At 45.8% G+C, this 16,859-nt stretch overlaps 1 protein-coding gene across 1 annotated transcript; it reads left to right on the forward strand.

The window, feature by feature from the left end:
* The first annotated feature begins 8,860 nt into the window (after positions 1-8,860).
* On the forward strand, positions 8,861-16,849 carry cbx4 (chromobox homolog 4 (Pc class homolog, Drosophila)). The gene is made up of 5 exons (XM_076752294.1): positions 8,861-9,257; positions 9,361-9,404; positions 10,089-10,154; positions 12,243-12,309; positions 13,866-16,849. Exons 1-5 carry the CDS (start codon positions 9,189-9,191, stop codon positions 15,270-15,272), a joined length of 1,653 nt encoding a protein of 550 aa, XP_076608409.1. The 5' UTR covers positions 8,861-9,188; the 3' UTR covers positions 15,273-16,849.
* Positions 16,850-16,859: the final 10 nt, after the last annotated feature.

A 16,859-nucleotide genomic window follows, 5' to 3' on the forward strand; every position in this document is an offset into this window, starting at 1 on the left:
TGTGTGTGCATGGAGGAGGGCAAGGTTTATTTTCTGCGTATTGCCTATGTGCAGAAATGCTGCATGTCTGAGCCATTTCCACTCCTGCAGATCAATGAAAACACGAATAAGAGGCTCATCAGGTTTGATCTGGCTGTGTTCACACTGAGAAAACTGGATTGCGCTGACAACTTGTTAGTCATCTGGTCTTCTCAGCCTGTGTGAACACAAAAGAAGCTCTTTGAAAACGAGCCTCAGCCTCAACCCAAGGAGTTTGGCGAGAGCTTCACCCTGATGAGGGCTCTCCAACTTGGGACACAAGGAAGACAACCTTCCCTTTGTCCGAGTGGGAGCGTGGGTAAAGCTGAACAGTCACAAACTGTTACTTCAGCTGTCACCATATCTGGAAGTAAAGTGTTACTCCCTTATTTCCCACCCACAGCATCCACATCCTTTCATACCCAAAGGCTATCGGCTGCGGAGAGGGTGGCGGTGGTGGTGGGAATGATTAAGCAGGATTTTCTGTCGATCCTCAACCCTCCCCTCCTCCTCCTCCAGCAAAGCCAGGTTTGGAGCACTTCAGAGAGCAGTGAGTCATTGAGGGATTGCCAGCTGTGTCAGAGATAAAGACGATGGAGGAGGCACTGACTGACAGGATGGAAAGTGTAAACACAGAGGACCTCCAGGCTCTTGTCTTCTGACATCTTTCCTCCCTGTGGTTTTTGCTTTTCCCGGTGGTTGGTGGAGATTCATTTCCTTATTTTCCTCAAATTCCATCCTCTTGTCATCCTCTTGTTCCTTCCTGCAAACCCCTCTGCTCTGAAGAAAAAACCAACTGCATTCCTCCATGTAACCATTCCCGTCTTCTCTGCTCAGTAGGAAACTGCTGTCGAATCCATAAGTCATGATAACAACCATCCTCCTCCTTCCCTCCTAAAAACACACACACACACACACACACACACACACACACACACACACACACAGATACTGTAACACAGGCACTGGAAAACCTCCTCCTTGCTCAGAGCATGATGTCAGACGTCTGCTGGCTGACAGGTTTTGCCATGGGAAAAACACACATAAGTATGTTTAAGTGTGTGTGCACACACCACAGGGGCCTTGCAGGCACATCATGCTCCACATGTGTGTAAGCACACACAATAAATACACATCCACAGCTGTAATTGAACTGCACACGCACCAAAGGAAACCCATTAGGAAAAAAGTCCAATTTCAAAGTGATACAGTGGATTTATTCCTTGATTTCAGAAGGCAAATCTCACCGTGTGACGTAATGATTGTGAGAAATTTTGCATGCAACTCCATCAATGGCAAGAATGAAGGAATATTTATTTTCATAATGCATTTTAAAAATCCATCTATTCGTTCTTTGCCAGAACTCCAGTCCAATTTGACCTCCCATCCTTTAGGCCTCTCTATGAAATGCCCACTCTCCCCGTATGGGCTGCGTTATTGATTTGCCATTATGTTGTATGGGGGAGAAAATCCATGGCTCTCCCTTTAAATAACCATCACATGAGGACAAGAGAGATATATCATGGAGAAACCATATCGAATTGGAACACATGGGATGTCTGGTGTAAGCGAGGCAATCTTCTCTGTGTGTCTTTTGTCTGACAAAGACGGAGCTGGTGAATTATCTTAAGCTTTGCTGAATCAGGCTTTTTCTAGAGACCCTGATCTGTGTGTGCTGTTGTGAGAGATTCCTCTTCACGTGGAGGCTCCACCGAGAAATCTGCATGCATTCATATCACTCAATAAGCATGGTTTTGGTAAAGTGGACTGCTTTTAAACTGGGCTAAATTCAAGCCTGGAAGTTCTTTCTTGGTCTTGTTTGACAAAAAGAGGCTGAGCTCAAGATGCACTTTTTCTTTTTTTCTTTTTTTTTTTTCCAGAGGTCAGATGAAGGATTCTTAGAAGTCCAGTGTAGTTAGGACCTAATTCACACTGAAAAAATTACTTAGAGGAGGATAGAGTTTTTCAGATCTCTCTTAAAACATACTGACATGCCCGTATGCACAGTGAAAGTTACTGTAGTGTGTAAAAAGCGCATTTAGAAGTTCAGCCAATTCTAATGTAAGGCTTCATCAGTCTGACTGAGTGAAATGAAATGGGCATCTTCCAAGATGACTGTTTTTTTTTCCAACAATATTCTCTCTTTGTGTTACTATCCCCTGAGCTCAGCTGGGAAACACTGGGGAGAGAAAAAGAGGGAATTTTGCACCACTTGATTTGACTCAGACTGCTGAAGCTTCATATTGGCTTTAGTGAAACTTGAGAAATGATTTTTGCACACAAGGACTGTGGACTTTGTTAGGAGGGGATCTCTTTGGAGCCACTATGAAGAGGAGGAACGATTACAGTAAGTAATTGCTCTTTCAATGCACGTGAGGGCATGTGAGTATCATTTTAAGACAGGGAACCAATCCTTTAATGAAATGCTGTTAAAACACTTACTGCATCTAAAATCATTCACTTTTCAATCACTTTCACCCCAGTTTTAAATCCTTCAACTGGAACAGAAAACATGCCAGAATCATGATTTTCACCTGACGGATGCAACAAGTAAATGTGCTCACGTGTAGAAGTTTGTGCATGTGTGATCTTATCTGCGATGATCCCTGCATTTCCATCATTTGGGCTCGGTGTAAGAAGCTCTTCTCTCCACATTAAACCTACATAGTGAAGCATTCGAGCAAGCAGATGATCTAATGCAGGAATGACACAGTGACAACAGCACAGGGGGACAGTGCAGGACATGCAGCAGACAATGGGCCGTCTGTGCTGTTGTGATCAGGAAGAAGCCTGTTTCGCTCTGATGTGGCGAGCTGCAGTACCTGCGACACACACCGAGTTCCTGTGTTGAGTGGATGATGTGTGGCGCGCGTGGCGGGGCGATGAGTGACGCATACACTGCTAGCTCTGCCTGTATGAGTCCTGACAGGCTTGCCTCAGGCCATCAGTGTGGGAGTTGGGGGTGATTAGACAGTCATGTGGGTATCGTTGGCTTATTGTCTGAGAAGTTCTCCATAATGTGGGGTGGTTTTATTCAAATGTGAATGCAGAAGATGTAAACAGCGAGACCGCCTGGGAGAGCAGGAAAAAGAGCATGATCCGGAAAACAATAGATAATATAGATCTGCAAAGTCTTGGTTCATATTGTGCTGTGGATGGCAGTTTCTGAGTGATTGTCACCCTTTTTTGTGTGTGTGCAGGAAATGCAGGGGCCTCGATTATCTCTCTAAATTTAATACAAATCTTAAATCCCTGTTGTGTTCTTTGCTCAAGTAGAGAAAGCTGGCTTTATCTCTCAGCTCCTCCTCTGAAGCTCCTTCTCTTTGCTCTCCACGCAGCCAATCAAAAGCCCAAAGTGAATTATGATAAAAGACGAAGAAGCAGCGAGTGAACGCCTGCGTGGCTGAATTTCCATATAGATAGACGAGCACATTAAACTTGTCTATCTGCGAGCTCACTGTCCATTCGTCCTCTTATTACATTTTGATGGAGAGATGGCCGCTTCATCTACATCATCAACCTGCAACACTGCCTTTACCCCTTCTGCTCTCTCCCTCTGTGTCCTGTTTCTATCTGCCCTGAACACTTGATTGAACCGGTGTTGACCTCATAAAGAGGAACCTGCGCCTGGTGGCAGGCCTGCCATGGTTTGTTGTGTTCATTTGTTATTGCTCAAACTGGCCTCCTCTCCCTTCTGTAAAAGCTACAGTTCATGAGGTGGTGGGGGAAAAAAAGGGAAGGGGAAGCAGGAGGAAAAAAGAAAGACAGCTCCTCATCATGGTGCTTCCAGGCTTACATGTAAATTAAAACGCAATTAAAAACAGGCAAATAAGCTGTTCCCTGGAGATGGAGGAGGGGGGAGGGAGGGGAGGGGAGAGGAGGAAAGGGCTCTCAGGATAAGGGCCTGCGTCACTCATCATTAGCATGGCATTAGACTGCAGGGAGCTAAATCTGAACACTGGGTCACAGGCGCATTTAGCAGGAGCTGTGTCTGCGACTGCGAGGTCTCCACGCCGATGAAAATAACCACACCATTCCGCCATCCAGAGGGAATCATTTCTGCCTCACGTCGGACAAAAATCCACACAATTATACAGCGGATTATTCAGCCATTGTTCTCTGGGGCGTACCATTGTGCGCTTACTATTGTGCCTCATGTACAAGCTCACTGTTGTGATTTCCTGCACAGAGCTGTGCGGAGTATCTATCATTGATGGCAGTGAATGAATAATTTCAACATACAGCAGCACCGTGCACGTACGGGAGGGCACAGCTGCGCGCCTCCCCAGCAGTCAAATATCTATGCCATCATCCTCGTTTATTGCGCTGCAACTCAATACAGTATCGACAAGTCGTGCATTCAGCAGCATTCTGCCAGAATTCCACTGCACCACCTCCTTCTTCCTCCCCTGGCCTCGGCCCTCACCCCCCTGTAAGCCTGGTGCTCTGCGTAAAGCCCCCCCCCCTTTCCTCCTCTTCTTCCCTCTCTCACAGGCTCCCTGCACCCCACCACCCCCTGCTCAGGCTGCAGGGTGGAAGGGGGATCAATGGGGGAAGCGTATGGTGGTGGTTGTGGTGGTGGTGGTGGGGTTGAACCCCACACGACGGCAGCCTTGCAGGCAAGCAGGCGGTAGGGCGAAGAGGGGGAGAGGAGGGAGGGAGGCCGGGTAGGAGAGCCCACCCTGGCAGAGGAGCACCCCTTTCTGCAGACCTGTCGCCTCGCTGCAACAATGGCCGTGACAATGACACTGGAGGAGGAATTTCCGTTGCCCCCCCCCCAACACACACACACACACACACACACACACACACACACACACACACACACACCTCCCCACCCCATCTTCATAGTGCATTAAAATCTGCAGCGCCAAGATGAATAGCTTCCTAATAGCTTTCATTTGTTACAATTATCATAATTAAACATATGTCAGGGGCAGACAAAGGAAGCGGGAGATTTCTGTGTTAGCACCTGAAGCTCTGCAGCCTCTGGAAAGGGATCGCTATTGTTCCACCATAATTAGCCTGAATAGACTTGTAAGTTGTAATCATACAGCATATTTACAGTAGCTAATTAAAGAGCTTCTCTTCCATCCTCTGCTTTCAGCAGCAGCGCCAACCTTCCCTCTTGTGTCTTCTTTGCCATTTGTGCGCATGTTTCGTCTGTGTGTCTTCACCACATCAGCCTGTTTGATAGCGGAGTTTAATGACCGCCCGCTGAGCGCCGTGAGAATGGCTGCAGGGCCCTCTTAACATTTTTGTAATACCCCCCGCCCCTCCTCTCCACCCTGTCCTTGCATTCTGTCCCTTTAACCAATCAGCTCCTTTTTTTTCCTCGTCGCTGTGGAGGAATGAATCGGATGCTCGTCCATGACCGGAGCAGAAACCTTTCTCCCCTGTCTCCTTTTAGTCCCTCTCATCCTCCCTCTGCCCCTCTTTCCACCACCTCCCCCCCAAACACTCCGCATCAACCGCACTTTCCCAAGCATCCCTCCTCCATTCCCCTCATCTCCTCATTCCCTCAGTTGGCACTCTTGGCACCGTGGGTGGCGGGTGCCAAGGAGGGGAGGCCTCCTGGCTTTCCCCCTCCTGAGCCACCATTTTGTGGACTGCTTGTGGAGTGTGAGCCAGCTGTGTGCATGCAGGGTGTGTGCGAGAGGGAGAGAGAGAGAGAGAGGCAGAAAGAGGGAAAATGAGGAAAGAAATTGGTGTTGCAATGAAAAACAAGAGGTCACAAGGCTGAGCTCTCTGCGCTTTCCTGCTGAGACCGGACCAGAGATCAGGACTTAACCTGACCCTGGCCCTCCTACATTTACACCCACATAACTATACTGCACGAACATTCTTTCATGCACTCATAATCATCCCGTCTGCACTCCTTCACTGTGTGGAAATCACACCCAGGTCTACCTCCTTTAAACTCACAGACAACAACACTTGCGGTGTTAAATATTTCCTGCCTTTACAACGAATAAATGCTCTCTTTCCTGCGTGTAATTATAGAAAGCATCAACACACAGCAGAGCAGGCAGGTTGAGATTGTATGAAAAGAGTCCCTCCGAGCAAGAGATAAAAAACAGACTGACTGACCCTGAGTTTATCCTCTTGTTTTAGATAACAGCTCATGTGACCTTGAGGGGCGGCAGCAAAGGACAAAATAAACGTTGAAAGGTTTCTGCAAAAGCACTCATGGAGCTTTTTTTTTTTTAAAACAAACAAACAATAAAGTCTACAATTTAAATTCCAGAAAGTAGGAGACGAGGAGAGTTTTGGACATTTACAAAGTAGCATTTTCACAGCGCAAATAGCTGCAGAAAAATAGGAAGAAATACACCAGAAGCGTCTCTTAAATGTGGGATTGAGCTGCTTTCTCAGCTAATTCTCAACCAAACGACATGATCGGGAGATTTTAAGCAGCCTTGTTGAACACGTTTTGTGTTTTGTGTGTTTTATTTTTATTTTTATTTTTTTTATAGCCTGCAGAGTTTGATTTCATCTGTCGGGCAATCGAACCTCTCGAGGGGAAAAAAAAGGTCGATCACCTGTCAGCGACTTTTTTTTTTTAATCAGCGTCTTGTCAGAGGCGTGAACAAGTGCAAAAAGGGACGTGAACTCACCTGAGCGCATTCCTGAGAGGGCGCACACAGACCAGGGATTAACAACGCAGTAAATATTAGACACACATTTATAAAGGAGGTGAGACTGACCCATCTTAGTGCTTCTAATGATTTGATGTGGAAATAAGAGCTGATCATGAGGCGCTTCTATCTCACTAACAGACGAAAAGAATATTTTTAAAGAGCGAACGAATGCTTTCTACTGGCTCCGTGCTGTCTGTAAATTAAGAAAAACCCCGTCACTCGGCATGTTGGTGACGCTGTTCCACTTATCAATTGATTGAAAGCCGCTCTGATAAAAGTCTATTGATTTTGGGGAAGTATTTCCAAATACATTCAGCTTTCTCATCATTATATCGAGCTGTGATCAGATCACGCCGACAGTCTGAGTCAGAGGATTTTCTAAATGATGATCTCTGTCTTGACGCAGACTCCAGGCGTCATTCCCGTCAGTGCAAACACAAAATGATACATAATTTGTATTTTGGGTACCTGCTGAGTAAACAGAACACCTCCAACTCCAATTTCTGCTCTCTAAAGCTCTCAGACCTGTTTGTTTTTGGATCTGCGTTTCGATTCGATAAGATGTATCCCAAAGGTGCAATAATGTTTGAGGAAACGACAGCTGCTTGGTGCCATTTTATCAAGAGCTCGTTTGTTTATCGCAAACTTAAATTCTGTGTTTGTGTGTGTGCGTGTGTGTTTCTCTCCGTCTCTCTCTCCGTCTCTCTCTCTCTCTCTCTCTCTGTCTCTCTGTCTCTCTCTCCTTTCATGCTGTTGCTAGGGAAGCAGGGCGTATGCGCTCCCTGGCCGCGGCTGAAGGGCACTGGAAAAAAACAGAAATAAGGCGAAAATCTGGAGTTTTAATCGAGCATGTTTGCGACCGACAGAGTCTTAACCCCTTCCTGCACCCAGTTCAGGAGCGAAACTCGGGAATGAATGAGTGGAAAATGCCGTATTTCGGCGCTTTTTGTCCATTGCCTTATATGGCAGGGCAGAGATATATCGTGCCTGTATTTAATAGGCTGGCCGCTGCCGCTCTGCTTACAGGCTTCGTTTTAACCCTTGTGGTGCTGAATTATTTTTAGAGCAAGACAAGCATCGGGTTTTGGCTGATTTACTTCTCTTTTGACGCCATCAGCGCGACATGCTCAAACGAATTGCTCCTGTTTGGATGGCGACCGTGCGCTCCAATCGCAATTTACGCACAGAAACATGTTTTTGATGCACGGAAGCGCAATTTCTCCCATGTTTCCAATTAAGTCCCCATAAATCCAAGTGACTTAATGCGGGTGACATTTACAGCACAGGGTACATGCTCACTGGCGATGTGGTTTATGCTTTTGGATTTAAATTGTCAAGATGCAGATAGACAACCACTATAATACGCAGTAACAGGCTGTAATGTTGTTTTTTAGGGGAAACGAGCTGGGCGCTCTGGCAGTGAGGGAGCTCACCATTAAAAAAAGTTGCCACAGGTAGACCGAAGGCTGTACAGCAACTCTGCTGTGTGTCAAATTAATAGCAGTTGAGCCCAGAGGACAAGGCACTGGTTTGACGATCAGAGTGTGGCTGACCTATATTTGCACGGCGCAGTCAGCAGATCGAACTGGAAGCCTCCGTGTGCACATCTACAACTGTGCTGCTTTAAGGGGATCGGAAATAAAAGGGGAACTTGTCTTTCATCAGCCAGGCAGTTAGAAGCGATAAACAAGCTTTGGTGACACACTGCTGACACTTTCAAGCCCAGAAGACTATTTTTGCTGGTGCATCGTTAAACAAGTTTCCTGATAAAACTATTCTCGACTGATGTGGAGGTTAGGCTTGAGGACAGAAAAGACACAGTCATTTCCAGTTCCCTCGTGTGCAGTTCTGCAGCATTAACATGCCTGATGCAGTTGTAACAGATTGTCTTATTTATGTGTTCATTTTAATAGCAGAATATGCATCTGTTACAAATGCAGTTGTTAATTAACACCCACACACGATATGCACTTGAACCAACCACTGTATTTTTTTTTTCCATGAACACTTAGTCAACTGTTGGAGGAGGAGTTCGACGTTCGACGTCGAAAGACACAATAAAACAAGTGAATTTTATGCATATGTGACAGTAACATAGTGGCTGATTTGAATTTCCAGACATCCCTCCTGCAGTCCAGTACGCACGGGATAAACCCCAACCTCTGTGCAAGGTCTCCACCTCCCCCTCCCCTCCTGACGTCATGCACCGAGTGGAGGCTATTGCACGAAAAGAGCTGCTCGCAGCCGCACTTCTGTGAATATCTGTATGCTCAGAGCCAGGACTGTGGAGAGCGAGCGAGCGAGCGAGCGAGCGAGAGAGAGAGAGAGAGAGAGAGAGAGAGAGAGAGAGAGAGAGAGAGAGAGAGAGAGAGAGAGAGAGGAGGAGTGGTGGAGGGAATACGGTTCGATTTGGATACAACTGGAAAACTACCAAGCGCGCACAGCACGCACCGAGCGGAAGGCACATCGACGGTGCGTAGCCAACATTTCACCTACTCCCCCGTCCCCGGCGATCGGATCCAGGCGAGAATGGAGCTCCCTGCCGCCGGAGAGCACGTCTTTGCGGTAGAGGGCATCGAAAAGAAGCGCATTCGCAAGGTAACAGAGAGAGAGCACGTTTGCAAACGCGCTCCGGACGTCGCAATATTGGCGTTTGACATGAGCCTCACCAACATTTTTTCCTCCTTCTCCACCATCACAGGGCAAGATAGAGTACCTGGTCAAGTGGCGAGGCTGGTCTCCCAAGTAAGTCAGAATGTAATGTTTCCAGACATTGAGCGGGCGCATAGAAAAGATGCATCATTTTGCCACTAAATCAAATGTTGTTACTTCAAAATGCCATTCATCAAGGGCGTGCGCGCACACTGTGTGTGTGTGTGTGTGTGTGTGTGTGTGTGTGTGTGTGTGTGTGTGTGTGTAAACTGGGAGAGCGCGCTCAGTATATGTGTTTCAGTGTATCCGCGGATGCCTTCACTAATTTATGCGAGGGAAGGGGGTAGGCACAGCCATGTAATCCCGTTTTAATTATTTCTGCTCTGCCAGCGAATTTACGAGACAGTGGTGCTAAAATGGCCGACTGTATGTTACTGCTGGAGGAGCGATTGGAAAGCATATAGGCGACAGGCAATGTTTGTTTGACAGTTTTTGCTCTGCCCTCATGGTTGATTTGCTGCAGCGGGAATGTGCCTGAGAATTGTTATATACGCTCTAAATCTTGAAGTAAAAAAAAAAAAAAATCCGCAAAAACTCGTCCTTGGGCATTAAACTGGAGGTCTGTCTCACCTGTCCACTCTGCACAGTTACGGTGAAGATGTGGGAATGTGTCTGTGTGCGCGTGCGTGCGTGTGTGTGTTTGCGAGGCCTGTGTGTCAGTTAGAAAAAGGAAGTGTGCACGTGATGGCTCTGACAGTTGTTTGCTCCTCTCCGCAGATACAACACATGGGAGCCAGAGGAAAACATCCTTGACCCGCGTCTCCTCGTCGCGTTTCAACACAGGTGAGAGAGATGTGGACTTCGGACGAGGCCGCGCAGCCTCCAATTCAGCCGTGACCATATATGGGCATGGGAGGAGGGGCGCTCCAGTAACTCTATCGCTGATCCATCCCCCCCACCCCCCCACCCCCGCCCTCTCCCCCTGCCCACAGGACTGTCTCCTGGGGAAAAGGCTGGGGATGTGGTAGTGAGAATTCCTAAATCATGCTAATGGAACGATTGGAGACGCATGGATTTGGTACATTGTAAGAAATGATCATCATATTACGCGAGTTTACGTCAGGAACCAGAGTCCTGTATGCGTGCCCTGACCCAGTTCCACAAAAGGCGCTGAAGATGCCCCCTTTTTACCCCCCAGAAGATGCATGACAGAACAGTGAGAACAGAAAAGAAATGCTCTCCATGTGGATCAAACTACAAATATTTGTTTATGTTCATATGTTTTGTAGCAGTTAATCTGCTTTGCAGCTGTAAGGCCTTAGCAGGACAGGTGCTGAATTAGACAGCATGTTTGTTGTGGCTTCATGTGAGGAGGCCAAGCTGCTGCCTGATGGGATTCTCATCATGAGCAGTATCAGGCCCAGCTGTGCTTTACTGTATCAGGCTGATTTCATACGGTGTTTTCCACCCAGGAGGAAACGGCTCAGCAACACTAGCACATCACATGCGACGACCGCATTTGGTTTGTCGTTGAAAGAGATTATCTCACCTTGAATGCATAAATTGTTGACCTGCTTTCAATCTTGGGTCAAGAGTAGGATTAATAGAGGCCTGCAAAATAATCCGGAACACATAAATGTCAAGCTCCGGGGTTTAGATACTAATGAATACAAATGCTGCTGTCATTTTAGCCCTGTGGCACGTGCACAACCACATCTCGTCTGGGCTGCCGGACCCACGAGGCCCGTGAGATGTACTCTCTCTGCAGGCCAGCAGGCCGCTCATGGGACTGGGTAAAGACATGATGGCTGGGGAAAGGAATTCGCATTTCTGAAAAGGCTAATTGACACGCAGTGCTCTCCAGCGTTTCCAGTGTACCGCTCTCATATTCCCCCCACAGCCTCCCTGCCTGGCTCTGTGTGTGTATGTGTGTGTGTGTGTGTGTGTGTGTGCCTGGCTCTGTGCTGATGGTCATGGAGTGCTGCCTCTGTGCCGTGTGTGTGGATTCCTCTCTGCTCCCAGAGGATGGGGGAGGGGATCCAACAAGGGAGGCTGTAATTGCCAAATCTTCTGTGAATAGGGGTCACCCCATTGGACGCTGTTTGAAATCGCACACATTATAGCATTAAAATGTAGACTGTTTATAGTGGCGATTTTCTGGCAGCTCTAATAGTTTGAACATCTGTAGCCGACAATAGGCCGGTGACGCCGGCCTTCACCCACTGCTGGTGAAGGCCTTATTTATGAGCCAATGATGAGTCAAGGTTTATATCAGGGAGCAATATGTCACAGAGAGCCCAGTGCTTAGTCTCGTCTCTGCAACTACAATAACAGGTTTCCCTTTCTCCGCCCTCAATAAAACCTGCTCCAAGAGATGTTTGTTATTTCTGTGATATTTATCGCCCCACATTTTCAGAGTTTAGCCATTGCGATGCAGACAGCGTGGCGGTTTGCATGTTTTCAACTGCAGCACACATCCCAGAAGTGCTCCACAATGTTGTATTTCTCCCATATCGTCCCTACCTCATGACCCTAATTAGAGACTGAATGTAAGAAGAGGAAGGACGTGCTGAAGGAGGGAGGATGTTTGAAAGACAGGGAGAGAATCTCCCTGCTGTAGCCTTAATTGAATTTCTCGAGGATAATGAGAATATGGAATGGGCCGATTACCATGGAGAGCTATGCAAATAAGGACCACAATACTTTGCAGCAGGTCACATGCGGGCATTCATTAGCCCTTCAAATCAAAATTCCACTTTTGACCTTGAATAGGTGTAAGAAAGCTAATCTGAAAATGTCAAACCTGTCGTTTTCTATGTGATGTAAATAGATTTTTAATGGAGAAAGGTGTAACGCTGTCTGTCAGATGAGATGTTGTCTATAGGAGGTAAATATGGTGCAAGAAAATGTAATTATCTTCTGTTTTCACAGAGAGAGGCAAGAGCAGCTGATGGGATATCGTAAACGGGGGCCAAAACCAAAACATCTTTTACTGCAGGTAATTATCATCTTCACCACTGATGAATCATAATAGTCTCTGTGGAAATGTCCTGCTTGTCCTGAGCCTTCCTGCAAGTTCCACTCTGTGAGAGGCCATAAGGGGAGGGGTCCTGTCAGGTGTTTTTGAGCGACTGTCATTGTGGTCGGGGTTATTTATAGATGTCTTTGAAAGAGAGGATGGGGTTCTACAGCTGGATTTCTCCCCACACTCATCATGAAACTGGGTTTGTTGCCTGAGGTTACGTAAGCGCTGCTTGAGTGCACTCGTTTTATCTGCATGTTCATTATTTCTTTATGCTAAATAGCTTTATATGCAAAACAGTGTCTTCCTTCGTTCTTCTTGTTTTCCTAGGGTCTTTTTTGCACCAAATGAGTGTGTAATGTCTGAATGTTTTCTTTCATTTCCGTGTTTGCAAATGTTTCTCAAGACAAAAATAGATGGCTGAAAGTAGCACTCTAGTCGTGCTTTGACTATCTTAGCTCAGGCCTTCACAGGACTGTATTCTGAGCCAAATGTGATTATATATTTTGAGAGACTCTGAGCTGATTGCTATGCAGTGTCACTCCTTAAGAGGCATACCACTCTGCCAGAGTCACACGTGGCCAGCGATCAGGGATAAAGCGTGACATGTCTGGTGGCACTTCTCTGACCTAAGGTCACAGCCAAAGCGTCTTGAGCGTTCCGCTGCACTGCCCCTCTGACGGCCCGAGGGGTCAGCCTGTCCAGGAGGAGGGGGAGGGGACAAGATGATGGGAGGGGGGTCGTAAGACGGGCACTGACTGGATAGTTTAGTTTGATTTTTGATAGGCATCCTGTAAACTTTAGTTTTATCTGTATTTTAGCATAAAGGTTTGCACATTTTAGCTCTAGCATGTTTGTTTCCAACCTCACAGCAGTCAGTTTTATCATTATTCTCCTCCTTTGAAAACGTGCATGTAATGGCCCCAGAAAATGATCCTGGTGATGTCATTGTGATGTCATAGGATTATCTCATCTTGGGCTTGCATGGAGACTGCAAATATATTTCATAAAACCTTGGTTATATTAGCCTAGGTTATATTACACAGAGTTTGAAAGGCATTGGATTGGGATTTGCCAGGTAGGGAGGGCAAAACATGAAGTGATGTGAGTAGTTGCATTATGGGATGTAGGATCAGGTCTTTACAGAGCTTTATATATATATATATGTGTGTGTGTGTGTGTGTGTGTGTATATATATATATATATATATATGTGTGTGTGTGTGTGTGTGTGTGTGTGTGTGTGTGTGTGTATATATATATATATATATATATATATGTGTGTGTGTGTGTGTGTGTGTGTGTATATATATATATATATATATATTCTAGACTGAAAATCATGATATCTGAGTGATATGTGAGCAATATGAAATCTCTGGATTATCCCTTTATATTAAAGGAGCTAAAAGAGATCCCAGAATGCCAAACATTTTCCCCAAAATATCCTTATTTGACTTATTGTATTCTTGAGTTGACAGCTAGATTTTGATGAAAACATGTTAAACTTGGTGTCTCGTCTCTTTGTTCAAGGTACCATCATTTGCCAGGAGGTCCAGTATTCCTGCAGGTTTCGAGGAATCATCTCAGGATGCAGAGGGTAGCCTCAAGTCTGATCCCGTCCAGATCCAGCGCCCCCAGGCTCAACAGTACCAGCTGAACAGTAAGAAGCACCATCAGTACCAGCCCAGCAGCCAGGAGGTGCCTGCTGACCAGCTAGCCAACGGCAAGAAGAAGTTCATCTACCAGCTCAACAGCAAGAAGCACCACCACTATGAGCCTGACCCAAATATGTACGACGCACAGGCTTCGAGGCTCAAAGAGGTGGTGAATGTTCAGGAAGCGGCCAGTAAACCAGCCAATCCTGGTTGGAACTTACCGTTAGCCCTGCAGCAGAAATGGGTTCGTGACAAAGACACAGGCTGCTTGAGCAAAGTCAAAGAGCTGGCAGTGGAGGTGAGGAAACCAGCTGTTAAAGAGGCGGAAAGCGAACATGCCCTTAAACCCAATCCTAAAGACGCAACCCTGCCTAGCGCCATTAGCAGCAAAATGAAGATAATCAAGAACAAAAACAAGAATGGACGCATTGTTATTGTCATGAGCAAATATATGGACAGCAACAAAGTTCACGGAGCAAAGGGTACAAAACACGGGGAATCATCGAGCGAAGAGAAGTCCCAAAACACCAAACCATCAGAGAACAATCCAGCACACACAGCCAAAATGTTGGAGTACCCAGAAAACGGTATCCCCAAAGAGATCTGTAATGGCAGCTCCCCCCCTGCTGCAGAGCATCCCATTAAGTGTTCCCAGAAGGACAGACATTTCTCCAAACCTTCGCCGAGCACAGCAGAGGAATACAACACCGAAGTGGCTCGTGGTCAGGCTGATTTACCGGACGATTTACCCCTTCAGCTGACCGCCAGCTCACCCATGACGTCGTGGGCTGCTGACACCAACATCCCGACCCCTACGTCCGTCGACCAGATCAGGATCCCTTCTTTTCCCAACGACCGCAAGCGGAAGCTATCAGATCCCGCGGAGGACAGGAGTGTTTCTAAAGCCTACCTGACTTCCAGAAGCTTCAGTGTCCCCAGCACGGTGGTCACGCCGCCTCAGGACAAACCTATGGACCTCCACTGTAGCGGTCCACGCCACAGCAGCACATGCACATATGAGGTTATGGACTCTGGCAGCCAAGAGGAGCCGATGGACCTCAGCTGCCCAAAGACTAAGAAGCAGGTGGAGCCGGAAGCACAGCTGGAGCCTGAGCCTGCTGTCAAAAACACACCTCCTTTGTTAGAAGACACACAGAAATCAACACAGAAATCTAAAGAGGCGGCTGTTAAAAAAATCTCCCCTTTCATGGGAAATATCATAATCACTGACATCACAACAAACAGTCTCACCGTCACCTTCAAGGAATACGTTTCTTTCTAAGAAACTTTGTAAAATGGGACTACCAGTGACCGATTGGATGATCCTGTTAATATGTGCATATGTAAAAACATCAGAATTTTGTATATGTGGAAATTTATAATTTATCATTCAAATTCAATATGTTTCTTATGATGTTTTATACTGTAACTCCTCTGTGACGTCGTAGCCAAGAAAGTGCCCTCGAGGATTTGAGCGAATGCATTTAGGTGGATGTATTCCACTTAAAAAAAAAAAAAAAAAATCAGTTTATTTGTTATATGGAGCTTAATGGGATACTTTTGCTGTTGTTTCATACCTGTACCAAACTTATAACCTGAGATGTATGAAGGTTTATACATATTTTGTATGAATAATATCACTTATTTTGGTCCTGATAGAGGGTAGAGAGGACGTTGTTGAGTATATGGTGATCAAAGATCAAATCGAAAGCACTTAATTACATTTTCATACGCTGGTTTGTGTCATTACTCGTGGAGAAACAGCTGTTCTCTGTAAGTCTTATTTCACAGATTTTTACACCGGACAGGTACCCTCAGAATGAACTGGCATGCTTTGTTACAGGTGTGTCAGAGCACAGTGTAAACACATGATGGGATGCACTCGGCTGTGTCAACAACCTTTAAAGAATGTCCTTTGCCAGGTTCTTGTCTTGCTATTGAGATGCATCGAAGGTACCAGTGACTATATGCCGTTGCAGCCCCCCATCTATATTGCACATTTTACCTTTAACAAACAGTTATAGAATAACATGTGACATGTACTTTCTCAAAGGTCAGTTACCATTAAGAAAATGGACTGATTAATCAAAGTGTGACTTCCCATTAGGACGATGCATTGATCCACACCATAATTAAGTTGTGATTTACGACCTTATTGTTGACCTCATGTCTTGCTGGAGTTACTTTAAAAATACCTACGCTAGTCCTGTTAGGGGTTTCCTGATGTCACACAGATAAGCGCTATTCATCTCATTTTGCTCTTAAAGCTCATTATAATGATCGGACACAACACACTTTACTGCTATTTCCTTTAGAAAAAGCTACCAGGGTCATTTATGAGTATCTTACACAGATTAAATGTGAGTTGTGAGACTGGCGTTGTATACTGTTACATGCGATCCAATGAGTGCAAGCTGTGTTGATTATGCTGCTGAAAATTCGTATGTCAAAGCTGTCGGATGTAACCTACATTTGAGTCTAAATTGCCTTCCATGCACATTTAATGCAAAACCAGTGAGAATGCTAAAATGCTATAATAATAATAATGAAAATGAAGAGTGCATATTTATTGACGTTTAATTTGTTGTCCAGAAACATGACAAGATGTTATCTGCATCAGAAGCTGCAAGTGATTTGTCCTTTTTGAAAGGTGCTTCGGGTCTGTTTGCTCCTTTTTTGTTCTCTAGCTTCGGCTTTGTTTTGTTCTGTCTTTCTTGCACTTGGTTCAAAGTCAAAATGATTGTTATTAAGTATCTTCTACCAGGAGTTGGTTGACTTATAGCTGTTGGCACAGCTTATTGGATGGTATGTTTCACAATAAAGAAAGAGAAATGACCTTTGACATGTTGTCGCGTTGATAACTGGGCAT

The sequence above is a fragment of the Chaetodon auriga genome, chromosome 16, assembly GCF_051107435.1.
Source record: "Chaetodon auriga isolate fChaAug3 chromosome 16, fChaAug3.hap1, whole genome shotgun sequence".
In the NCBI taxonomy this organism is placed as follows: Eukaryota; Metazoa; Chordata; class Actinopteri; order Chaetodontiformes; family Chaetodontidae; genus Chaetodon; species Chaetodon auriga.